This window comes from Pimephales promelas, chromosome 8, assembly GCF_988280905.1.
Source record: "Pimephales promelas chromosome 8, fPimPro1.hap1.1, whole genome shotgun sequence".
Lineage (NCBI taxonomy): Eukaryota > Metazoa > Chordata > Actinopteri > Cypriniformes > Leuciscidae > Pimephales > Pimephales promelas.
Window position 1 is genome coordinate 6,928,319 of NC_142776.1, and position 26,188 is coordinate 6,954,506.

General features: G+C 36.8%; 1 protein-coding gene across 2 annotated transcripts in view; it reads left to right on the top strand.

Annotated features, from left to right (window-relative positions):
* The window catches only part of kalrnb (kalirin RhoGEF kinase b), a 123,669-nt gene that overhangs the window by 59,291 nt on the left and 38,190 nt on the right, over positions 1–26,188 (top strand). Inside the window, exons 28-36 of one of the 2 annotated variants that reach the window (XM_039689247.2) lie at positions 1,705–1,797; positions 1,910–2,021; positions 2,257–2,447; positions 2,569–2,670; positions 3,176–3,318; positions 3,489–3,591; positions 11,685–11,931; positions 25,338–25,615; positions 25,896–26,009. In XM_039689247.2, the coding sequence (XP_039545181.2) occupies positions 1,705–1,797; positions 1,910–2,021; positions 2,257–2,447; positions 2,569–2,670; positions 3,176–3,318; positions 3,489–3,591; positions 11,685–11,931; positions 25,338–25,615; positions 25,896–26,009 (1,383 nt within the window). Of the gene's footprint in view, positions 1–1,704; positions 1,798–1,909; positions 2,022–2,256; positions 2,448–2,568; positions 2,671–3,175; positions 3,319–3,488; positions 3,592–11,684; positions 11,932–19,778; positions 19,988–25,337; positions 25,616–25,895; positions 26,010–26,188 lie in introns of those variants that run through there. The other variant, XM_039689248.2, reaches the window with a different exon arrangement.

Consider the following 26,188-nt stretch of genomic DNA (forward strand, 5'->3'; position numbering starts at 1 on the left):
GTTATATCAGCTCAAATGGATAGTTCATCCGAATCAGATGTTAAACACACAGAGGAGGTTTGAGATGATATTCACTAATGATCACGCGCAGATCATTAGTGAATAGAGGTATGTGCGCTGGCTGAATTAACATCATTTTTTATTAATATCTTTCATATCTACTGCAGTCAGATTGACCGTGGTCACTCTTAATAACACCACTCACATGGCTGTGCACTCTTAATGACAAATCAAGGATGTTCAGAGGCTATAAAGAAGGTTTAGAACATGCCCCATTGAAGTCAACAGGGTGCGAATTTTAAAAGACGATAACATGGTGTGTTTAAATTCTACGGCATTTTTTTCTTCCACCTGGATGAGAAGTGCTTCAAGGGTTAGTTCATCCAAAAATGAAAATTATGTCATTAATGACTCACCCTCATACTCGTCCCAAGCCCGTAAAACCTCCGTTCATCTTCGGAACGCAGTTTAAGATATTTTAGATTTAGTCCGAGAGCTTTCCGTCTCTCCATTGAAAATGTATATACTGTCCTTGTCCAGAAAGGAAATAAAGACATTATCAAAGTAGTCCATGTGACATCAGTGGGTTAGTTAGAATGTTTTGAAGCATCAAAAATACATTTTGGTCCAAAAATAAGAAAAACTACGACATTATTCAGCATTGGATTGTCTTCCGGTTCTGTTGTCAATCCGCGCTCACGAGTCCGCAGTGTTATGCTGGCGTGTATTCGGGTTCAAATAAATATGGCTGGGCAAAGAAATGCAAGTCTTCCTCTGTGTCGAAATCCTTGTTTGCGAAGATTGTTTTGTTTAGAAGATTTTCGTCTCCCTCAGACTGTAAACAAAGCTCGGTCCAGCGTCACTGAACGCGGATTGGCAACCGAACCTGCCTGCATATGTGCTCGTACCGGTAATCCTATACTTTGATGATTTTAAATTTAATAATTTACTGATAATTTTACAACTAAAAAGGTCCTGTTCACCCATGATCTCTAAACGGTAATTTACGGGTAATTTATCAGCAAGGACTGTATGCGTGAAAGGGGCTAAAGTTTTCTGTTTTTAAAACACCATTAAAGGGTAACTAAACCCCTGGTCAGAGCCTGACTCCACCCACTGGCAATATTTGAAAATGCTGAAAAAGTGGGCAGACCCCAGCGGAGATAGAGGGGACGAAATAGATGCTAAAACACCCTATCCTGATCGTTTTCAATACTCGCAATTCCAATTCCTGACTCCCTACAGTGGTTTTGACGACACAAGATAGTTTTTATACTGCCAAGGGCGTAGCTCGCGTGGTGAGCTGAAACCTGGGTATGCCACGAAGTGCGGAACATCCAATAGGAAAATTCAACTGCAGTAGCCACCGTTCAACCTGAAGAGGGCAGCACTAAGACGTTTTTACACCATATATTGTAGAAATAAAACACTTTATACACAAATGTCAAAAAAGTTACTCGAATCAATGACTGGTTTTTAATAAAGATCCATTCGTACAGATCATTAACTAAAAAAAGTTGGTTTAGTGTTAAGTTAATACAGTGATGAAAAACATGCTTAAACAAGTCTAGGCTGGTTAGGATTTTGGGTATTTGTTTTGGGGGCAGACCAGCTGCACAGCATCTTAGACTTACCATCTTTGTTTAGCAATTACCACAATTTTAAAGCCACAGGATTATTGATGTTTTCTGCTGTTTCTCACAGGAAATACAGCGGAGACATGGGCTGGCCAATTCAATCTCATCGTACCTGATCAAGCCTGTTCAGAGAATTACCAAATACCAGCTGTTGCTGAAGGTGGAGACTCAGTGTTTTTGTTCGGTCTTTACCTGATGTGATGGAATAATTATGTCCTTTTAAATACTTTTCCAATCAGTTTCCAGCTCTAAATGGGTGTGTTTGTGAACAGGAGTTGCTGACATGTTGTGAGGAAGGGAAAGGAGAAATAAAGGAGGGTTTGGAGGTGATGCTTAGTGTGCCTAAACGCGCTAATGATGCCATGCACGTCAGCATGCTGGAGGGTGAGCGATGATTACGGCAGCTGTGCTGAAAACGCAACTGTGTGCAGAAGGGTTTTTTTTTTTTTTTTTTTTTTTTACAATTAGACTGTAGAATAAGATTTGAAAATACGGTTAGAAAAATGTTCCACTTGATTTTTTTGGCTTGTTTCCGAATGCCAGAATCTGAATTTCAGATCGGTGGCAGAATCAGTTTGCGATGTAGTTATGATTGTAGTGATTGTTGTTGTGGTTTCAGGTTTTGATGAGAACCTGGCCGTACAGGGTGAGCTGATCCTACAGGACACCTTCCAGGTGTGGGACCCCAAATCTCTGATCCGCAAGGGCCGGGACCGACATCTCTTCCTCTTTGAGATCTCCCTCGTTTTCAGTAAAGAGATGAAAGACTCGTCTGGACGCACCAAATATGTTTACAAGAACAAGCTGTTGGTAAGGATAACACGTTGTCAAGAAGTTTAAACACCATCAGCAAAATGAGGTCTTTAGTGACTTTTTCCCACTTTATTCGTAAGTTGTTAATGTTAGTGTGAATTTAAATGTGTTTTGACAGACATCAGAATTAGGAGTCACCGAACACATTGAAGGTGATCCGTGTAAGTTTGCTCTATGGGGCGGTCGGACTCCCACATCTGACAACAAAACAGTTCTTAAGGTAAGATGTGTGTACGTCAGATAAACCTAGGGAGATGGTGATGAACGACTCCCTAGTGCACATGCTCAGTAAATTGATATTTCTACCTTTATGAGGGTGCGTTTTTATATACAACACTGAATCCTAAACAGACATGACACCTGAAATACGTTATTATGATAATTAGCAGCGTCAAAATGAATGCTTAATGTATGCAGTTAATTAAATTAAGTTTAATATATTTCTAAACTGATTTACACAAAGGCTTATTATTTAGACATCAATCATAATTAAGTATTTAAATCAATTGCCAGCCCTGTTTAGAATTTTTCAAATGTTTTAGAAATTTCAGAATAAAACCTGACAATTTTCTGCAAATATCTGCTGTATTTTGTCACACTCATTCTTGACCCCGGTGCACATGCTTTAGGCCATTGTACTCAGGTGATGCAAGTTCATATCTCGCTTCTGAAATCATGCATTTTCTCTTCTCCGTCTCTTAACACATCGTCTCGTCCACCTGAAGGCCTCCAGTATAGAAGTGAAACAGGAGTGGATCCGAAACATCAGGGAGGTGATTCAGGAGAGAACGGTCCACCTGAAGGGGGCGCTAAAGGAGCCCATACACCCTCCCAAAACCCCAGCCAGGCAGCGCAGCATCAGCAAGAGGTATCTTTTATTCCCTGCTCAGATTCTTCTCTAATCTGTATTAAGAGAACCAATTCAGCTGTACACCCAAAATACACTGCTCTAATCCCTTTTCTGATTGGTGATCTTGTTAATATCGTGTATGTGATCATATTGGAAATTAGGTTAATAGTATTTATTTGATCTTTCAGGGAAACTACTGAGGATGCGGACAGTCAGGGTGATGCCAGCAGCCAGCCGGACACAATCTCCATCGCTTCCCGCACCTCGCAGAACACTGTAGACAGTGACAAGGTAGAACTACACTGCAAAAGTTTAATTGAAATGTAATCATGTCAACACGTTTCAAATATGTTTGAGTGAAAAATTATTTGTGTCCAAAAAAATCAAAAATCGGGTTCTCTCATACACACATGCTGTTTAGACAGCAAGCAGCTTCCTCCTCTGCTGTGTGTTTGTGTGTGTGTTACACTTTTTTTATTGTTGAATAAAAATATCTTATAAGTCTATCTTTATCTTATAAGTCTAAGTCTTATACAGTATATATTTAAAAAAAAATCTTATACTAATGCTTCCGTAGGTGTGATTGATATTGGACCGAGCTACACCTGGGACTTGTACGGAAGACCTGAACCGCAACCCAAAAAAAAAAAATCTGTAAAAAAAAAAAAAAAATCTGTAAAAAAAAAAAAAAATCTGTAAAAAAAAATCTTTAAAAAGAAAAAAATCGAAAAAAAAAATTCGAGGTTAAAGTCGAAACATTTCAAGATTAAAGTCGTGCCCTGTTACGAATGCACACACTTCTATGGAAGACTGTATTGTCTTAATGTTTCGACTTAATTCTTGAAACATTTCGACTTTAATCTCAAAATGCTAGATTTTTTTTTTCAGGTTTTTTTTTTTATGTTGCGGTTCAGGGCTTCCGTAGACTTGTGAGCCTTACTATAATATAGTTTTGTGACTCATCAAAAAAAGTTCTTTATTTATTTGAAATAGATTTTTGCAAATGTGATTTTTTTGGTTAATTTAATACATCCTTGCTGAATCGAGTATCTTTTCTTAAAAAAAAGAAAACCATTCTAAACATATTCCAAAAGACACTGTATTCCCTCATTTGGTGTTTTGATATCACCGGGAAAACACCGGGAAAATGGTCCAAAATCTCCTCTAGATCTTCCTTTAATTTGTCTCACGCCTGTGTGTGTGTGTGTGTGTGTGTGCGTGTACGAGTCCATTACTGAAACGTAAAATTTTACCCAAGTTATTTTTGTCTGTATGATGATTCATTTGCTCACTTTCTTTTATCGCCTTTCTTGTTGACATTTTTTTTGTTATATAATTCTGTATCCCTGTCCAACTAAATTTGATTCTGATTCGCTTTTATTCCTTCCAGACGCCTGTGTGGCACAATCTGTATCATTGCTCTTCATCTCTCCCTCTGTTATTTCTCTGTAATTTTATGATTACTTGCGCCTGCGCTTAACCTCAGGCCAGTCTCTCCGCTCTTGTTTCATTCATCCATCTAATTACAGACAAAAAAGCTCAGAGTCAACATCAGCGTTTGTTTCCTAGAGACACTCTTTTAAGCATGCGCTCCTGCCATTGGTTGTTTTGCAGTGGTTTGTGTGGTTTACATCATGACACAGACTTGTCTCCATCTTAGATGGCACACCCTGACCGTTCACTGACTGTCTGACACTGCATGTGTTACACACAATAAGGCGAGTGTTGGCGGTAACCGCTTGCTCCAATCTGATTGGCTGCTAAGGAGTGGCTTTATTTGCAACAGTTGTATAGTAACAATAGTTTGTGAGGTTAAAGACGTTCCATATTTTTTCAAAGAAAAGAGTTTTGAGAGACTTTGTATTTAAAGAAACATCACATTTTTAGCACAACTGAATGTATATCTTGCTTAGACAAATTCTTGAGAAGAAAGTCTGATGGATCACATGTCAGTCCTTCTGTATAATTTATTTTTTTTTTGTCAGAATTTGCTGCAATATTAAAAACACCTATTGCTAGTCAATAGTTGTACATTGTATTAAAGGGATAGTTCACCCCAAAATGAAAATTCTGTCAGTAATTACTCACCCTCATGTTGTTCAACCCTGTAAGACTTTCGCTCATCTTCAGAACACAAATTAAGATATTTTTGATTAAATCTGAGAACTCACTCCTCCATTGGCTTCTATTGTTATTGAAACTTGCCGGCCCATGAACAGTTATGAAAGACATCATTAAAATAGTCCAAGTGACTACAGTGCATCAATCTTAAGTTTATCAAGCGACGAGAATACTTTTTGTGTGCAAAAAAAAAAAAAAAAAATAACGTTTAAAAACCAAACAAAAATAAACCAAACAAAAATAACAAAAGTAACTGCGCAGCGCTTCTGTGTTGTACGTCACACGTAGGCTCACTATTGGCCAACGCTGGTCATGTGTGATGCGTGTGACATACAAAACAGAAGCGCTGTGCAGTTACAGTACACTACGTGTTCCGAAGATGAACGAAAGTCTTACGGGTTGAAACAACATGAGGGTGAGTAAATACTGACAGAATTTTCATTTTGGGGTGAACTATTGCTTTTGTCACTTAAAGGAGTAGTTCACTTTTTAAAAAAACTTTTGCCGATAATTTACTCACCCCCATGTCATCCAAGATATCCATGTCCTTCTTTCCTCAGTCAAAAAGAAATTGAGGTTTTTGATGAAAACATTCCATGATTTTTCTCCAACTAAATGGTTCAAGGTCCAGTAGAAACTGCAAACTGTTCAAAGGGCTTTAAACGATTCCAGACGATGAATAAGGGTTTTATCAAGCCAAACGATCGCTCATTTAATAAATAAATAACAAAGCTCAAAGTTTTATAAGCTCAAATGCTCGCCTTGCTCTGTTCTGTGACGCACGTTTGTGACTCTCCTGAATCTTTTTCCGAGTCATTTGGTTCATTCAATGAACGAAACGAACGAATTGACTCGGAAAAAGAGTCGTTCATTTTGATGAACGAGTTCGAACAGGAGTCACGAACATGCATCACAGAATAGAGCAAGGCGACCATTTGAGCTTATAAAACGTAAACTTTTTTTTTTAAATGGACGATTGATTCGCTTGATAAGACCCTTATTCATTGTCTGGAATCGTTTAAAGCTCTTTGAAAAGTTTGCAGTTTGCACTGAAAGTGTCTTTTGTACCTTGAACTGTTTGGTTCCCATTGAAGTGCATTATATGGAGAAAAATCCTGGAATGTTTTCATCAAAAACCTTAATTTCTTTTCGACTGAAGAAAGAAAGACATGGGCCTCTTGGATGACATGGGGGTGAGTAAATTATCAGGAAAAGTTTTTTGAAAAGTGAACTAATTCTTTAACAAAGCAACTTGCAAATCACTCGATTAGTCATAATTACACACATACAGATTTCTTTTTTCTCTCTTTTCTTTCTCTTTGGAGTTATTGTACAGCTAGGCCTTCTTATGTCATTGTGGTTTGAGGTTTGCGAGTTTGTGTGCTTGTATGACTGTGCGTGTGTGGGTGGCTCAATGGACATTCAAATATAGAACTATATAATATAAGCTTCTCATATTGCTTATTTTTTACAGACCAGACATTTCTTGACTTGTTTGTGTCTCCGTGTAGTCTGGTTTGGCAGTCATGTTGACAGAAGTTAGCTAAATCTGACAACCTCGATTTGGACGTCATCCTCAAAGGTTACAATAATTCCAAAACATATTTAAGGAGTTGCCTTAAAGTTTAGTCTATGGAATGTCCCCATAAAACATGGAAACCCACCCACTCACACCTCACTCATTCCTTGCTTGGAGTGTTGCGACTTTTCATTTCATTTTTTTCCTCTCTCACTTCTGTCTGTCCTGTTGGAGTCTCTGCTTGTTTTCCTCCCCTTTCTCTCAGTCTCTCCCATATGGGCAGAACCCTCTAAACACTCCTCAGCTGTGCAGAACTATATGACAGCTCAATATCTTTTTTCCGTACTCTTAAGAACATGTTGAGTGCAGTCTTTAGCTCTAAATGAGGCTCGCTCTGGGAACGAGGACTTGGGTTAGACAATTTTCTACCTGAGTGTCAATCAGCCAATCAGAAGGCGAATTTGGTTGGCAGTCTGACTTCTGGTTGGTTGTATTGGCGGTATAGATAGAGTCATGCCCAGGTGGAGGAGTTTCAGACTACCCAAGAGAACCAGACCTGTGAGTACACATGCTTCTGATGGGTTTATTGGGGATTTGTGGAAAGTATGTCATTTTCGATATTGTTTAGGATTTGCTGCACAGCCGAAACAAACTTTGTTGCATTATTTTCCTGTTATCACTGTAAAGCTGCTTTGAAACAATCTGTATTGTTAAAAGCGCCACATGTGACTTGACTTGACTTGGTATATACTTCGAGATTAAAGCATCATTTTAACGGTTTATTTATGTTTCTTAAGATTTATAAAGCGTGTTATATGCGTGTTACTAATACAGTGTGTTAGTACCAAGATCCATTTAAATTGCCTCTTGTTTTACAATTGAAAAAAAAATGCTTTAGTATCAAAAAGTACATTTAATAATGCTTTTTTAGACATCAGTGGCTGTTTAATCAGACACTAGCCAGGTTTCAGCCCAACTTTTAAGATCACCCTCTGATTTAACTGCGATAGTACTCTGTATTTTCCCCATAATCATTCTCAAATTATTTCAGGCGTCTCTGCTGAAGTTTGCACTTTAAATGTGGTAGTGTACTTACGCATCTGGCTGTGTTTGTGTGTGTGTGTGTGTGTTTTCTGTCTCATAAGCATGAGCTCACATTTGGACTGTGTTTTTTGGGTTGCTCAGGAGGGAGTGGCTGTTCATATTTTACTCGATGTGTTTGTGTGTGTCAGATTTTTAAATCCGAAACCTACTGTAATAATATAATAATAATAATATCTGGACTCCTGATTTCAAAACCAAACAACATTAGATAATATATTATAATAGTGTACAATATTTTTTGTAATATTTTTTTTTCAAATAATTTAAAATACAGTCATTATTTAAAATATATATAATGCATAAACCAGTTGTTAATATACAACATTAATGTGTAAAAATGTTTTTTGAATGAATATTACTGATTTACAGATTAGAATTGTAGTCATGATTTTAAATTACTTTATAATAGTCCAAGTTATCAAATTGATACCTATTATTATTATAGTGACTAGTCCAAAATATGATACAAGTACCGGTAGTTCATCATATAGCATATCTGTGTCATCTACTACAAGTTATTAATTTTACTAGAATTTCATGTTTATTTTACTAGTACATCTCGAATCCAGTCTTTATGGCGTCTGTTGTGAATAAAGGAAAAGTGTCAGCATGGCACATGTAACTCTGTCTCATTCTCTGTGGGGGATTATGCTTTCCTCTGGGAATTCTGTCAGTATGGAATACTCTGTTCCATATGATGGGAATTCCTGGCCAGCTGTAAAGAATCAGAGAGTGAAAACACCCTGCATTTCCCCTGAGGAGGGCGTATCTCTCTCCTCCGCCCAGTCACACACTCCTCCATCTCTGCTTCGCTCTACAGGGACTCTAGAGTTGAAAATGTAGTATTAAATTTCTTGTATTACATACACACTCACACTCATAAGAATAACTCTCACAGATGCATCACAGATATTCAAGACAATTAACACAAAGACATTGCATACATCCATAAACACACAACCTTTTAGATAATACACTGTAAAAAAATATTTTCAACATTTGTAATCACAACATTTTTTCTTTTGTCAAATCAACTTAAATAATTTATTTAGTTCAGATAACTTATTATTTTGAGTTTCTGATGATTAAATCAATCTCCATTGTAATTTCAATCGAATTTAAATTTTAAGGCAACCAGGTTACTTAATATTTTAAGTTAAACCAACAATATTTTTTTTACAGTGTAGAGGCACAATTATTCTTGTATCATGACTCTTCGGTAGCTTATAAATGAAGATAATTGAGATAATTATAATTATTACAGACTAACCCTAAACAAAATATTTGGGTGTTTTTTTTATATGAGCAGTTCTGTTAATTTTTTAACCTTTTTTTGCTATTAAATGGTTTACTCATATGAATTGTATATATTAAGGTATTAACATGGTAATTCGAGAAAGTCCTAATAGTAAATGTCCAAAAAAAAGCCTCCCAGAATTTTTTGTTGGTATACCTTTTGTTTTTTGTTTTGAGGTTTCACACTTTATGATAGCAAAAAACGACATGACCCAGTGTTTAATATGGAAGAAGTTGATCTTTCTGATGAATGTGTGTTTTGTCCCTCAGAACAGGGGTAGTTCAGAGTCAGACATAACTTCATTGAACTGCGGTGTCTAGGGTGGGACGCTGGGTCAGAACAGAACCTGTGTCGACACCCAAAAGCTGAAATGTCTAAAAGTTCGATGTAGTGAGGAAGGAGGTCAGAGATGGAGAGAGAACAGCTGTTTAAACCTGCCTTTTCCTCTCTTGCCCATCCTGTTTCTCATAAGCTGTAGCTGAGTGTCTGATTCTGTGGGTGTGTTTGATGGAGATTAGAACATGTTTCTGTGTGTCTGCAAATGTGTGTGAGGAGATACATTGATTATCTGTCACTGTAGTGTGTGTGTGTTTGACTCAGGTGGTGATGTGTGTATTTGTTCAGTGAGCTGGTTGCTCTTTGCAGGCTGACCATCCTTCATTTCTCTCAGCCTGCCCTGTTTTTCTTTTCATCTGTGACGGTTTTGTAAAATTCTTGAGAACATTTCCTCGATGAAATTTTGCATGAATGACTTTTGCGTTTTGCTTTTGATCAATTTAATGGGTCCTTGCTGAATAAATTTTTTTTGGGTTTTTTTGGGAAATCTTACTTGTCCCAAACTTTTAAATGGTAGCAGCAAAAACTGTTTTAAACAATAATAATTATATGAGATGTTTCTTGAGCAGCAAACCAGCATATTAAAATGATTTCTGAAGGATCACGTGACTCTGAAGACTGGAGTAATTATGCTGAAAATAAAGCCATAACAGGAATAGAATACATTTAAATAATTTATTGAAATAGAAAACAGTAATTTATTTCTACAATATGTTTGTATTATATTTGTGATCAAATAAATGCAGCCTTGATAAGCACAAGAGACTTCTTTGTGTCCTGTAGTGTATTTCCAAATGAATTAAGATATTTACACTACTGTTCAAAAGTTTGGGCCCAGAAATATTTTTTCATAATGTTACAAAATATTTCTATTTCAAATAAATGCTGTTCTTTTGGACTTTCTATTCAAGAAAAAAATGGGAAAAAAATGATGTTTCATCACATGTTTCATCACCAGTGTTGTGCAAGTTACTTCCAAACTGTAATACATTAGGTATTACTTGTTACTGTTATTTAAAAGTAATTCATTACCTTACAATATTACTGTCCCAGAATTGTAATGCGTTACCTTACTCATGTATTACTTTTGAGTTACTTTCACCAAAATAACTAAGTAGAACTTAACTTTTGGGCTGTAACGATATGCAATATGAAACCGAAATCGCGATTCGCCACACGACTCACGAACCTACAGAATCGCGACACACCTCTTCCAACTCCAGCTTTATTCTCCTTACCGTCCAGATCCAATGCTGCCTTATCTTTAAATTAGGCTATTAGTATTATTTGAAGTTAACATTATAAAATACGTAGACCTACACCACAAAACTATTTGAGGATAAATTATTTAAAATTGGGGAAGTCCAGCATTATGGACATGACATTTGCAGTCAAAACTTGAAATAAAAATTCTCAGAAAATTCATGTATTGAAATGTATATAGGCTACTTCCTTAAAAGGACTCCAGACATTAGACAAATATCAGTCTATGTTTTATTTTTATTATTAGGAAAAATTCATTTACATTCATGCGTAACCAAAAAATAGGAGGTAAAATATATTTTTTGTAATTCTGTTAATTACACTGCGCAAATCGGATGAGGAAGGGTTGGCTCTCCAGTCTCCATAGAACTTAAAATATTCATTTTATTTCAGTTTTCGTGTTCGTTTATGAGGAAAAAACAATGTTACAGACGCGACCGCTCTGAACTGGCACTAAAAGACTGCTTTAAAACTTTCACATAGTCTGTTGCCTTTAATAAGTAAAAGCAGACAATACACTGTAATACAACTGTAATACAAGCCTCACTGTACATGTAACGAGTAAAATATTACTGAAAATTGATTAGTAATGCCTTACACTACTGCGTTACAGCAAAAAGTAATATGTTACTGTAATGTATTACTTTTGTAATGCGTTACTCCCAACACTGTTCATCACATACTTTCTTCCTAGATAATAGTTGAGGCTTCTTTAAAAACCTGCATCTCTCTCTCTCTCTGTAGTTGTCGGGTGGCTGTGAGCAGACTGTGGTTCTGCAGGACTTTGTTGCGGGCTCAGTGGGTGAGTTGAGCATTCAGTCGGGTCAGACCGTCGAGCTGTTGGAGAGGTCCGGAGAGCGGCCCGGCTGGTGTCTAGTGCGGACCACCGAACACTCGCCCCCTCAGGAGGGTCTGGTTCCCAGCAGCACCCTGTCTGTGTCTCACTCCCGCAGTAGTGTCGACATGGACTGCTTTTTCCCACCTGGGAAAGGTGAGTCACACACACACATAAATATCCACCGCCCACAAACACAGGTCATATTTCTTAAGGCTACATTCCGCATTCTGCTTAGAAACAGCCAGAGCCGCCACTACTAGTTAGCAACACTTGGTGAAGTAATATGGAATTGTAATTTATGAACGAATTAAAGCAGCACTCTGTAGTTTTTTCAACCTTTATAATATTTTCCCAAAACCCTTGAGATGGTACATTGACTTACAATAGGTTGAATGACAGGTCTGCCATAGCCTGACGTGGTCTGTATCGCTTTTACTGGCACTCTGTAACTTTGAGGAGAGGGTAGGAACCTGAGCACAAAAAGAACTACAAAATTCGACTGCTTTATGGCATACGTCACTTCCTTTTTTTTTTACCTCTGTATGTTGTCATGGCTGCAAGTAAAATCAAATGTGAAGTGCGTCAGAAGCAGAGTGCTCGGGTGATCAGTTTACTGTTGGTAATGTGTTGTGTCCGCATCCAATGTAGACTGCATTGCTTTCTTTTGAGGGCGCTTAACACACTCAAGCATCCCCGTAGAGCCGTGGTGGGCAGCTCGCGCCAGCTCGACACTTGAAAGTACTGATTACTGAGTTTGGTAGGGGCTACATTCTTGCAAGTAAATAATACACGATTAGACTAACAAAATAATCGGTCAGGATAACTATCCTATGTCTGCAGGCTGATAGTCATGTTTGTTACTTATTTTTCTGGTGAAAGTGTGTTGCCTCAGGCTATAATGCAAATCGATTTTTCAAATTTGCAGATTCATTTATGGTAGCTTGATATTATAATATTGACGACATGGCTATTATCTACCAACAAACATTGAATTGAATTAGCATATCTATTATGTAAAACAGTAGCCAATAGGCTAACTTTACTGTAAAGACGCTGGCTTGTGTACGACAGTAGTAGACAATACTGTTTCCCAACTGTAGGGGGACCCTGAGAGCAAAATTTCAAAAATAACATAATGGGGCTTTAATACTTTGATTAATTTCTTGATCAAGTATTTGTAATTTGTAACAAGAGACTTTCCGATATATGTGTCCAATATTGACATGCTTTTATACAAAGCGGCTTACATTGCATTCAAGATATAAATTTCATCACTCCATCCATGGGAATCGAAAGCGTTGCTAGTGCCATGTTCTACTATTTGAGAAATAGGAAAGCTTGATACATTTACAAAAATCCATTTTACGCTTTTAAGATCCCTTCTGAAAATCAGTCAATTGCAAAACATTTATTGTTATAACATAAAAATGCAAAAATAATGATTTTGTAAGAAATAATAATGTATAGCTTATCCAAAAATGAAAATTCTTCTTACATTTATAGCGGTGCTTCTCAACCAGAGGCCCGGGGCCCACAAGGGGTCCTCAGCAAGCTTACGAGGGGGGATGCAGGATGGCCAAAAATGATTTAAATTGGTGTAGTATTGATAGAGTATAGTATTGTTAGAGGATATCGGGGTCTTTAGAGGGTCCATATACTTCAAGTGATCTCCTAGGTTTATTTTTTGGGTCAGGGTGGTGTTAAAGTGTGTCTTTAAGGCCCCTTACTGTCTGAAGCGGAACACTCTGTATTGTATAGTCCCTTTACTTCCTGTTGTCTCCCTGCACTGAACTTCCTGTGTTTAGAAGAGCACATTTCTAAACATCCCAACCAGAACCCCCTGACCTCATGACTGTTCAGGCCTGGATCTAAGAATAGACAGAGGAAAGGGGGAGTCAACCTTTTCCAGGTAGGTTTCAGGAAAAATAAATGAATAGAAATCAACTGAAGAACTGAATGGTCAAGATGACTGCATAACTATGACAAGCTGTTGTCTTGAACTTTTAACTCTTTCTACAATTCAACTGTAAATTGTCCACCTCCCTGAGAAAATAAAAATGTAGATAACTGTGCAGTCAAAACGTTTAATCTGGAATATTTCTGTTTGTTTTTAGTGGGTGACATTGCTGTGGGTATGTGGAGTGTGTGGGTGCTCTGATGTGTGTGCTATATCTGATGAAACAGGGTTATAGTAAACAGAAAGAAATGCATAGAAACATGGAAAATCTTTAGTCATGCATGAAGGATTCTGTCCTGACAGTTAACTGTGCGCTATGCTACAGCTCATTCTGTTGACTGTGCTTTTTTCAGTTCTGTTATTGGAACTTCAGCCCTATTATTGGACATGTTGATGTTCTTGGAACTTTGTTTCCAGAAAGGTGCCCTGCCGGTTGTCACATACAATAGTTAACTTGTACAATGTAGGTATATAATTCCAAGTAGGGCCAACCTGTAGAAAAGAAAATATCATATACTGACTATCCTCCATGAGATAGTTATAACATGTGACATATATGTGAAGCATACTTTTCTCCCCACATTTTCACTTATACACTGATTTCACAAATAATTACAAAGAAATGGCAAGTAACACATTGAATAAATGTGACGTTTTTAAGAAAAAAGACTCAAATATTTTCTCATAAAACCTACACTCCAATTGACATTTTCTTCTAGAATGATCATTTTTATCAAGCTTGTATATTTAAGTTCAGTAATTTCACTTAAATGGCAATTCATAGGTAATCTTCATTGTCATTTAAGTGAAATTACTGAACTTAAATATATAAGCTTGATAAAAATTATCATTTTAGAAGAAAATTTCAAATGGCACTTAGAGGCCTTTGCATCTGAACTCTTCATATATATATATATATATATATATACAGTATATATATTGCAGTGTAGTATTTGAGTTTTTGCAAATCAATGTTACAAAACTTTTGTAATATTATTAATTTACATCATATTTTAGGCTATTGGTGGGCGGTTTGACCAAATTCTTATTTCACATAATATCACTGTAACATTATATAATTCATAAATCATTCTCTGACACACAAGGTTGCACACCCCGAGTTCGAGTTTTGACTTGTGTCCTCACAAAGACTATATATACAAAGAAGGTGCACTCATATTACTTGAATGGGAGAAAGTGCAACGTGAAATATGGCAAAATAATTCCCGCCTTCTAGATAACAGAGCCAATCGCTAATTGTTAAAGTCATCGCTTCACTGAAGCTGCCGTTAGAAGCTCCGGTTGCTTTTGAAATAATGAAGACAGTTAAGATAAAAAAATAAAGTAAAAAAAAAAACACCAAACAATGAATCTAAGTAAATACATTTTTGCTACAATAAATAATCACGAGGTAATGTCTATTTTTCCAGTGATCAACTGAATAACCTTGCAAATTAAACGTACTTCAGTTTATTTGATAATTTTCTTAAAAATAAAGATTTTTTTTATATAATAAATAACCATGTGGTAATGTCTATTTTTCCGGTGATCAACTGAATAACCTTGCAAATTAAAAGTACTTCAGTTTATTTTAGTTTTTACTTTCTTAAAAATAAAGATTCTTTATTGCCATTGATGGTTCAATGAATAGCCTTTAACATCCATGGAACCTTTCCATTACACAAAAGGCTTTTTATGGTGAAAAAGACAGTTCTTTAGATGATTAAAATGTTCTTCACAGTAAGAAGAAAATGGTCGTTTTAAGAACTGCTCATTGAAAGGTTCTTTAGGGAACAAAAAATGGTTCTTCAGTGGCATCTCTGTGAAAAAAATCCCTTTTGGAACATTTATTTTTAAAAGTACGTTTGGAAAGTGCGGAGAGGCTAGCAATAGCAAGTTTTGAAAGCATAAGATCCCACCCTCCCTTCAGAGCGTCTGCAAAGCCACGCCTCCTTCAACACATGAACACGCACAGCCAGATTCTGCAAAGCGTCAAATGAGACGGTGTTAAATTACCTCATGCCTCAAAGCACATAACCTCACAATAATGACATATCACGCAAGCAGGGTATCCTATCATTGCATTCGGACATTTTTTTTTTGGTCCTGAGACTTCCACAGAAGATATATGTACATGTTTTTATATTCAGACCACTTCTATTATACACTCTCAGAAAAAAAGGTACAAAAGCTGTCACTGGGGCTGTACCTTTTCAAAAGGGAAACTTTTGTCCATTTTAGCCACTAATATGTACATTTTAGGTGTTAATATGTACATTTTAGATGTGAATATGTACATTTAAGGTGCTAATATGTACATTTTAGGTGCTAATAAGTACATTTTAGGTGTTAATATGTACATTTTAGGTGCTAATATGTACATTTTAGGTGCTAATAAGTACATTTTAGGTGTTAATAAGTACATTTTAGGTGTTAATATGTACATTTTAGGAGCTAATATGTACATTTTAAGTGTTGATATGTACATTTTAGGTGCTAATAAGTACATTTTAGGTGTTAATATGTACATTTTAGGTGCTAATATGTCAGTGATTCTTGGGAATTTGGATAAAACAGGTTTTAATTTTGAAAATAAAAAGTTAGTTAAATTACAAAATCTGAAGGTATATCATTATAAAGCAAGGTCTTGGCTGTTCAGCAATGCACCGGTGCAACCTCCTCATTTTGTATTTTTTTCATAAAATAGGCGTTTCTCCAGTTATCACTTTGTTTTTGTCAACACCGTCAGACAAAATAAATAGCAAATTATTTTTTATTTGTTTGGTCTAATATGTATTTAGAGTTTTTAAATCATTATCTGGCATTCTTGGTACACATATATGCTGTTAAATGTTGAATATTCACATTCAAATGTTGAATGTTCATTTTTTATACTGTTTTGCGTGTGCTGCTTTAAAAGATATAACATCATACAACATTTACTTTAAGCCTAAATAGAAAAATTAATGTTGTTTTATTTAACAAACATATTTTTGTATTAAAAGAGACTATTACTTTATTAACTCAACAGCACTGAAGAATCATATTTCAAGTATATTCATTTAAAACAAATAAAACTCCCTCTGACGGTGGTGACTTTAGAACTGACGGTGGTGACATTAATCTGACGGTGGTGACTGTGGCCTCTTTACAACATACAATTCCACAATGTATACCACTCAAGTCAATCAATTCTTGCTTAACTTCATTTAACTATTTGGTCCAAAAAATAACAATCCTGAGCACTGTGATAAACATTTTTTTCCTTTTATGAGGTATTCCTCATTTAACTCTGCCTCACTGTGTATTTTCTCTCTCAGCTTTTTTTGGTATTCCCTGTTTCTTCTCCTTCTCTCCTCTACAGATAGCTGCTGCCTAGCCATAACTTTCTAAAATACATAAAGTCAAAGTTGAGTGTAATGACTATGAAATTGGGGGTAATTACAGCGAATGTTAGATTTGTTTAAATGATGTCATGCCATTTTCATTTGGCTTTAGTCATTGGAGATGCATAGCCTGGAATGGATAGTGCATACTATGTGCTGTGTAGGTAGGCAGTAGCTGCACTATGTGCATCCCAAATGACATAAGCCAAATGAACATGGCATAATAGTGAATTGAGAGAGAGGGAAGGCACACCTTATCCCATATTGGACGATAGGCTGATGGTATAATTCATAAATATGTACACTGAACAAAATTATAAATGCAACACTTGTTTTTGCCCCCATTTTTCATGAGTTGAACTCAAACATCTAGGACTTTTTCCATGTACACAAAAAGCCTATTTCTCTCAAAAATTGTTCAAAAAATCTGTCTAAATATCAAGCGTAGCGTTAGTTCTGGCAGGTCACGTTAGTCAAGCTCGCATCAGCCGACTATTAGCTGATCCACCTCCCCCTATAGGAATATGACGCCTATCACTGTACACTGTATAAGCTCCTTCAGTATTATCAGCAGCTATCACGTTTCTCAGGAGCTCATTACCCTCCTCCCTCCCCAGCTCCACTCGTCAGTCAGGACTTGACATTCTGATTCCCCAAGAATCTGAATAAATTCTCGAATTATATTGTACTTTAAATTTTGAAATAATCTGCAAAACATTCATGTTGGTTCTGTTCTGTTTACCCCAAGGGGGTTATTGCTGCTCCTATCCATGCTAGGCTTTAACAAATTTTTAGTGTGGGCAAAAATCTAAATGAACATCATGAAACACAATTTAATCGCATCAAACGTGTTCAGATTAGAACTGCTGTATTCCTGCAGATGAACCACAGCCGTGAGGATATCAGGAAACATCCTCACTCTCACTCGCGCTAATAGTAGCATGCAGTGGAAGAAATATGGGGGGAATTAAATAAATACAAATATTAAAGAGGTGAATGGAACATTACAGATAATATATTGGTATTTATTGTGATCAACAATTATATTCTAGCCTCTGTTATAGACCATTTGGGGGGTTTTGTCACCACCGTCACAGGGTATGTCACCACCGTCAGATAGAAAACCTGACGGTGGTGACGTCTGACGGTGGTGACAAAACCTACTCTTTCACATGATATGCATGAGTTGTTCACATTATAGCCATCTTGTTTCCCCTCTGTTGCTAGCTACTTCAGACCTCTTCTTAAAAAGTATACAATTATGTCATAATATAATCTAATATTTTCTATAAAAAAGAGACGGTGTTGACATGTTATGGTTGTGACAGTAGCAGTGCCCAAATATATGAACAAGTTTAAGAGAAAATAGCAAAATTACGGGAGCTTGAGTCATCTTGAAGCATGCTGTAAAGCTGAAGGTTTGAAAATGGGGTATGGAGGAATGTAGTTGACCTTGTAGTTGCCTGATTTTATTGCTTTTTATAAATATCTGACGGTGGTGACGAATATGTGGGACACATTTTGAACAACCACAAAATAATAGTAAATATTGTTCAAAACTCACTGTTTTTAGTTTTTAATACATATTACAATGTACTCTTTTGTGTGGTAAATATATTATTCAATTCAATTATTCCTTTTTGTTTTTTTAATCAAGTTGAAATGATTATCTCCTATCCGAGGACAGCTGATTTTGTAGGCAATGGGCCAGAATATAATCATTAAAATAATAAAAATGAAAAATAAACCTATAAAATAACCTTACATATGTGCAAAGGACCCCTTGATTATAAACTTGATTCTTTTCATTCATGAAAATGTTATTAATTTCCAACAGAATTAGCACTTTTTTTAGTGGGACATGTTTTTGCCAAAGTTTCAAGAATCAGTGATGTACATTTTAGGTGTTAATATGTACATTTTAGGTGCTAATATGTACATTTTAAGTGTTGATATGTACATTTTAGGTGCTAATATGTACATTTTAGGTGTTAATATGTACCATTAAGGTACCAATATGCATCCTTTGGGTACAAAAGTGTTCCTTTTCAAAAGGTACAGACCCAGTGACAGCTTTTGTACCCTCTTTTTCTGAGAGTGTATTGATTGCTATCAGGATGTGAAAAAAGTTTCAACCAGTATAACAACGTGTTTATAAAGCAAATTGCCTACCCTTTAAGAGTGTAAACGCAGGTTATTATCGTGAACGCTTTTCTTGCTTTTCTTTTCATTGATGTTTGCATATCTCAACTGCATCTGTTATGCGACGCTTATGTATAATATGACCATTTAGTTGAATGCATGTTTTTGTTCCTGAAACTGGTGAAGTGGGGATGGAGATCTTGTGATATAGACACACCCTTTCAAAAATGGGCCACTGCAGCATGCAGACGTAGCTGATGTAAGATTCACACACACACAGACACACAAATGAACTACACTTGTCTTTCCATGGAACAACTGAAAACTGACTTCTGCTTTTTTTTTCCCCCAGTCTCGTTTGAGGAGAATATTTTTGCATATTAGATTTCGCAGACCTCAATTAATTCAGTGGAACCTTTCTCTATCCCTTTTGAATGTGTGTGTCTCAGTGGCCCCTGGCCCCGCCCCCCTGGCCCCTCCTCTTTATTGTGAAAAAGAGTAGCGCTGAACTTCCAGCTTAGCTTCAGTATTAAAGTAGACTGAGTCAAAGCGTCCTCCACCTCCCATACCGCCCTTCTCCCTTTCTCCTCCTCTGTCTCTCACCTGTCTCTGGACGCACATATGAGACGGTGAGCGGGCAGCATGCGGAGTGGGAGGTCGTGTTGCTCTTGTGGAGTTTGTCTCAGTTGGATTTTGGGAAAGATTTGCTGTTGTGATGGCGCAGGTGCGTAACTCAAAACAGTCTGTTTGCTTGTGGAATGTATTCAGATGCATTCAGTTGAATTTCTTTTGGCAGTGTGTGTCTGTTCATGCCCTCTGGGAGTTGGGTATAGTGTGTCTGGGTTAATGATTATGATTGAGTTTTGTGTGTTGGTGTATGTGCATCTTTTCTTCTGAACTCTGGTATTTAATGTAACGGTTCACTGATCTGAATCCTGGAGATCTCAGACGAGCTCAAGGGTGTTTTGAGTGATTCAACGTACAATTATTTACAGATAACAGGGTTTCGTGTTAAATGCAAAAGCATTGAGGATTTTTCTTTCAGCAATCTTGTCTTTTTTGGAGGTCGATAAGCATTTACATTGTCAAAAGTGAAAATCTGCAATTGTTGCGTACTTTTATCTGAAGCATCTAACAGTGCAATTGGTGTATATATTATGTGTGTGTATATATTCAATGTGTTGCCTAAAAATTGAACCCATGTCCTTGATGTTGCTGGCACCATCTTCTATGGATTCTACCCTTCGAAATGACTTTCTCCTGGTTTAACCTCATGTATTCAGCTTGCAGTTGTATTATCAAAAATAGGATTTTTTGACATAAATAAAAATCGATAATTTAGCGGTTACCTATTGTATCCCTTTTTTCCCACTCTTTTATGTCTTCTGTGTTTTTTTGTTTTTTAAAGCATAATTAATGGGGAAAAAAATAGCAAAGCTGTGTGTGTGTGAGTGATACTGCCCCCTCAAGCTTCTCTGTTTTCCTGTAACCTAATTTCCCCATCAACAAACCAATGTGTCTGCTGTTCCCTCAGCTTTGAAGCTCAAATCAAGTTCTCAGCTCTGTTTGATCATTTCTTACCCCTTTTCTTGAAGGATAACATGCTCTTTGAAGGTTCTGCACATTTTGGCTGATTTTTGGTGAATTAGAATACTTTTTTTTTAACAAGAACCTCTTATTGGACAGATTGATGACACTGTACACTATTGTATCAGATGTTATGTCTGGGTTATATTGTGAATAATGCCATATTTATGTATTTACATACATTGCATAGATGTATGGAATGGATAATGTACATCCAACTGATTGTTATCGCAGAATAAACCCTGACGGTGTGATCAGGACCCTGACGTGAAGCAGAGGTTGTATCTACAAGATTAATCAATATGGTTACAACTGAATTGTTCACTGTTGTTCATAGTCATTATTTATGTACAGTGTCACATTAATTAAGTATTCTTCAGCACTGGTCAATGTTAAAAATGTAATAGATTCATATTTTTTCCTGTTTTTGTTTTTAGTTTGAGATCCAACAAAACGGGAGTACTGTTGTTCACCCTGCAAAGTGTGAACACAATACATTTGTTCCTGCATTTTCTACAGGACTTTTAGTTGTTTTTGTTCTGGATAGAATGCAACATCAGCAACTTGTGCACGAGTGTGGGTGACTGGTGGGTGTCTCATCTGATATTGAGAAAGAACTTTCGATAAAAAGGTAGCAGTATGAAGGTTCGGTTTGTCTATTGCTAATGTTGGAATTTTTAACCATCAGGCGCCTGTTGTAATGACAGCAGTGAAACTTAAGGAAATGAAGCATGACTCTAACAAAGGAGCATTATCCCTTCACGTGATCAGCGTGGATCCTCCCTGAGGCTGTCAGGATAAGCAGGGCGAGATCTGATTGGTCAATACCTGGGAAGGGGGTTTGGCGGGGAAGTTTCAAGGGGTAAATGGCTCTTTGAAGAAACTCGTAATAAGGAAGTGACCTTTGTCCCATTCTCACCCCATGGGAAGTCACTTACGCAATGTCTACGGTAACTCAGTTAATGATCTGCACTGAAGCAGACAGCTGTGGGCATGAGGCATCAGGTTTGTTATCTCAGCCCATCCTTTAAGGATTCCTGGTTATTTTCTATACTTAAACAAATATCTATGAACGCTGTTAATTAGCACAGAAGATCATTTTGACTCATCCCTTGAAGATGCAGAACAGTAATAGACTTACAGTGTAAGCTTAGCGGTGGTATTGGTGGGTTTTAAAAAGCATAAACATAAAGCTCATAATTTAGTTAAAGCACTTACATGAATTCCTCCAGGGGGGAAGGAATGTTGTCTGAGTTGTAAAGTTGTCTACATTGTCTCTATGAGGAGGGAATAGATATCTAGGAGGATAAACTTTCTGATGTAATTCCTGGTTTTAGTTTGCGGTCGACTTAGCAGTTTGTAGCAGCTTTGTGACTATTAGGATAATTTAAGGACGGTTTGGATAGCCAGGATATTTAAACGCAATCCGATTGCTTTTCTTACCACATTTCGCAAGCATTAATCTGAAAAAACTCATTTTTGAAAAAAGTCTCTTGCGCTCACCAAACTTGAAAACCTACAAATACATAAAAAAAACTGAATATAGTGAAATATAATTACAAGAACGGTCTGCAATTTTAATATATTTTAAACTGTAATTTATTCCTGTTATGGCAAAGCTGAATTTTCAGCATCATTACTCAGAAATCTTGTGCTGATTTGGTGCTCAAGAAACATTTCTTTTTATTGAAATGTTGAAAACAGCATTTATTTCAAGTAGGATATTTTTTGTAACAATGTAAAAGTCTCTATTGTCAGTTTTAATCAATTTAAGCTTTCCTTTCTGAATAAAACAGCTAGGGGCTCTATTTTAACGATCTGAAACGCAAGTATCAAGCAACTTTGTGGGCGGTTCTTGGGCGCTGTTGCTATTTTACCGGCGGAATAAATGACTCTTGCACCCGACGCAAGTTTAAAATAGGTTAGTCTGAAGTAGCCTCATTATTCATAGGTGTGGTTTGGGCGTAACGTAAAATAAACCAATCAGAGCATCATCCAACATACCCTTTATGAGTAGGTGCGCGTGTTGCATGGCGGATTGTTATTATAATGGTGGGTTTACCAGGCGCTCGTAAGGAGCGGTTCACAGCCGATGAGACCGACGTTCTTGTCAGGGCAGTGAAAGACAAAGAAGTGACGTTGTATGGGGATGGGAGAAACCCACCCAAATCACCGTCGGTTAAACATTATATACATATGTTTCTTGCCACTACACTCTCAGAAAAAAAGTACAAAAGCTGTCACTGGGGCTGTACCTTTTCAAAAGGTAAACTTTTGTCCATTTTAGGTGCTAATATGTACATTTTAGGTCCTAATATGTAAATTTTAGGTGGTAATATGTACGTTTATGTACTTTTTGTACATAAACGTACATATAAGTACTAATATGAACATATAAGTACTAATATGTACTTTTTACGTGTTAATATTTACATTTTAGGTGCTAATATGTCCATTTCATGAGCTAATATGTTAATTTTAGGTGCTAATATGTCCATTTTAAGTGGTATATGTACATTATAGGTCCTAATATGTACATTTTAGGTGGTAATATGTACATTTTAAGAGTTAATATGTACATTTTACAGTAGGTGCTGATATGTCCATTTTAGGTGGTAATATGGACATCATAGGTCCTACAATGTATATTTTAGGTTGTAACATGTACATTTTAGGTGCTAATATGTACCACTAAGGTACCAATATGCAGCCTTTGGGTACAAAAGTGTACCTTTTGAAAAGGTACAGCCCCAGTGACAGCTTTTGTACCTTTTTTTTTCTGAGAGTGTATTGGGCAAACAGGTCTGATCCTTCAGTACTTCAATTAGCCTTAAAAAAAATTGGGTAATTGGGTTTTTTCATCTTCATGGAAACCTCAATGATTTCCCTCATATTTTTCCTTGTTATAATGTATGATTTGCAAAAATAAAAACTGCTGCATCTGTGTTGACGAGAGAATCAAAGTGTATGCGCGTTGTGCGCCCGCTACATTATGGCCAAGCATGCGCACTTAAAATAGCATTATGAACAACGCACAGCGCAATTGTTTTCTGTAACTGCAAAATAGCACTAGGGAATATTTGCGCCGAAACACGCCTCCTTTTTGCGCCGATCCGCCCGGGGAGCGCAAGTTCATTTCCTAGTTTACCGACGTGCGTCTGTGGAGAAAAAAAGCCTGCTTTGCGTGGGTGCAAAATACGAATGAGACATGCGTCAGCGCACAAAGTCATTTAGATAGAGCCCCTAGTGGTTATCTAGCATCCCTTCCATGTGCCTTTGTGGTATTCTGGATACCAAGTGAAAGAAAGCAACTGGCTTTACCTCTTTTGCCAGTTATAACATGAGTTAAAAGATTGGGGATTTACACAGACAAGTCTGATAAGCAAATCCATTACACCACTTTTATGCTAACATGAAATGTTTAGCCGTTATGTACTTCAGTTTAATAGTTTAAATGACTAAAAATTAAATTTTACAATTTGAAGGATAAGTAAATTTTTTCTGTGTTAAATTCCATGTGCTGTGATGTGCAGTTTGCCTTTGTTGTGATGTGTGCTATGTGGAGTTACAGAAGGCCTTTATGCTCAGATCAGGTCAAGCTGGTTTTTTCACTCTACGATTGTCAGCTTTACCAACTAGTGGTCTATAAGACTAGACGATTGCTTTCCTTTCACCTCAGAGAGGCTGATGTCCAACATTGCGCTCAGGTTTCTTGGCTTTCAGATGTTGGATTTGGTTCTGTGGGGTTTTGAGGTTTCGGCTGTGGTGAACATCTCTGAGCTGGTATAAGGAGTTTTTTAATGTTCTATATTATGCACAGTTTTTAAGGGGTTAAATTGCATGTTCTAAATGTTATGAAGTTGTATATTACAAGCCGATCTCTTAGGTTATATATTACGTCAGAATTGTGATTGCCTTTGTTGGTTATCTGTTACATCCATTGTAGAATTTATACATAGCGAAAGCCACTAAAAGATTTGTTTAATTTTTCTGTGGAAACTGTAATACATTTTTTTTTCAGGATTTTTTGATGAAGATAATGTTCCAAAGATTTTAAAATAGAATACATATCTATGAACGTTTAGATGCAAAAGCCTATAAGTGCCATCTGAAATTTTTCTTCTAAAATGATCAATTTTATCAAGCTCGTATATTTAAGTTCGGTAATTTCATTTTAATGACCGTAATTGTCATTGACATTAAAGTGAAATAACTGAACATAAACATATGAGCTTGATAAAAATGATAATTTATTTTACTAAATAATGTAGTTATCTGTAGTGTAGTATAGGCTATCTAATTATACTAAAATAACACTGATGCCAATTTTATCAACTTAATGTATCCTTGCTGAATAAATATATTCATTTATTTAAAAGAAATCTTACTGACCCCAATCAGAACTGTGTTGACTTTTTATTGGTTGTCTATTAATTCCATTGTGGTCAATAACTCTATATAATTTCTCTGTCATTTTTCTTCAACAGAAAACTATCCTGTGGGAAGTTCAGAGGTCAAATCGGAGTCCTCCGCATCACTGCAGCCACAGACATCGGTGACCTCTTTGCCAACCGGTTCTCCGGGACCCAAACGCTCTGGAACTACTGGAAACACGTTAAAAAAATGGCTCACCAGCCCCGTACGGCGTCTCAGCCACGGCAAGGGGGACAACGCTAACGCTAAAAAACCCAACAATAAGCAACGTAAACGAGACGGCCGCAAAAGTGTAGAACTGGGGCCGTCACACCAAGATAGCACCGAAGAGGTACGACAAACACTATTTAGGAAATGTTCTAACATCAGACTCCAGTGTTTCTACATTCCAGCACATACCAAACAATGTCTAGAAATGCATTCTCCTTTTATCTGGTACCATACCTAACATATTTTAGTGTAGTAATCTACAAATCTATGTAAAAGAGCTTCCTGTATTGATGCATGTTTTATGAGGAGCCTGCCTGCTGTTAGCAGTCATGAATGATAGATTCCTGTTGGCTCAAGGGTGGCGTTTTTTATTTTAAATTGGAATGACTCTTTCTCCAAAGAGAGGAAGACGAGGAGTGAACAGCGGGGGAGAAGAAGAGGCTGAAGACGAGCCCCACACACCCCTCCCTCCCCCCATGGAGATCATCAAGGACCCCTCCACTCAGGAGGAGAAGGTGAAACACAGACTTTCATCAATTTTTTATTGTTGTTTTTTGCTTTTCTTGTTTTTTGCATCCTTAAAGGGATACTCCACTTTTTTGGAAATAGGCTCATTTTACAACTCTGTCAGGGTTATACAGTACATTGAGTTTTACCGTTTTCGAATCCATTCAGCCCATTTTCTGATATTTAG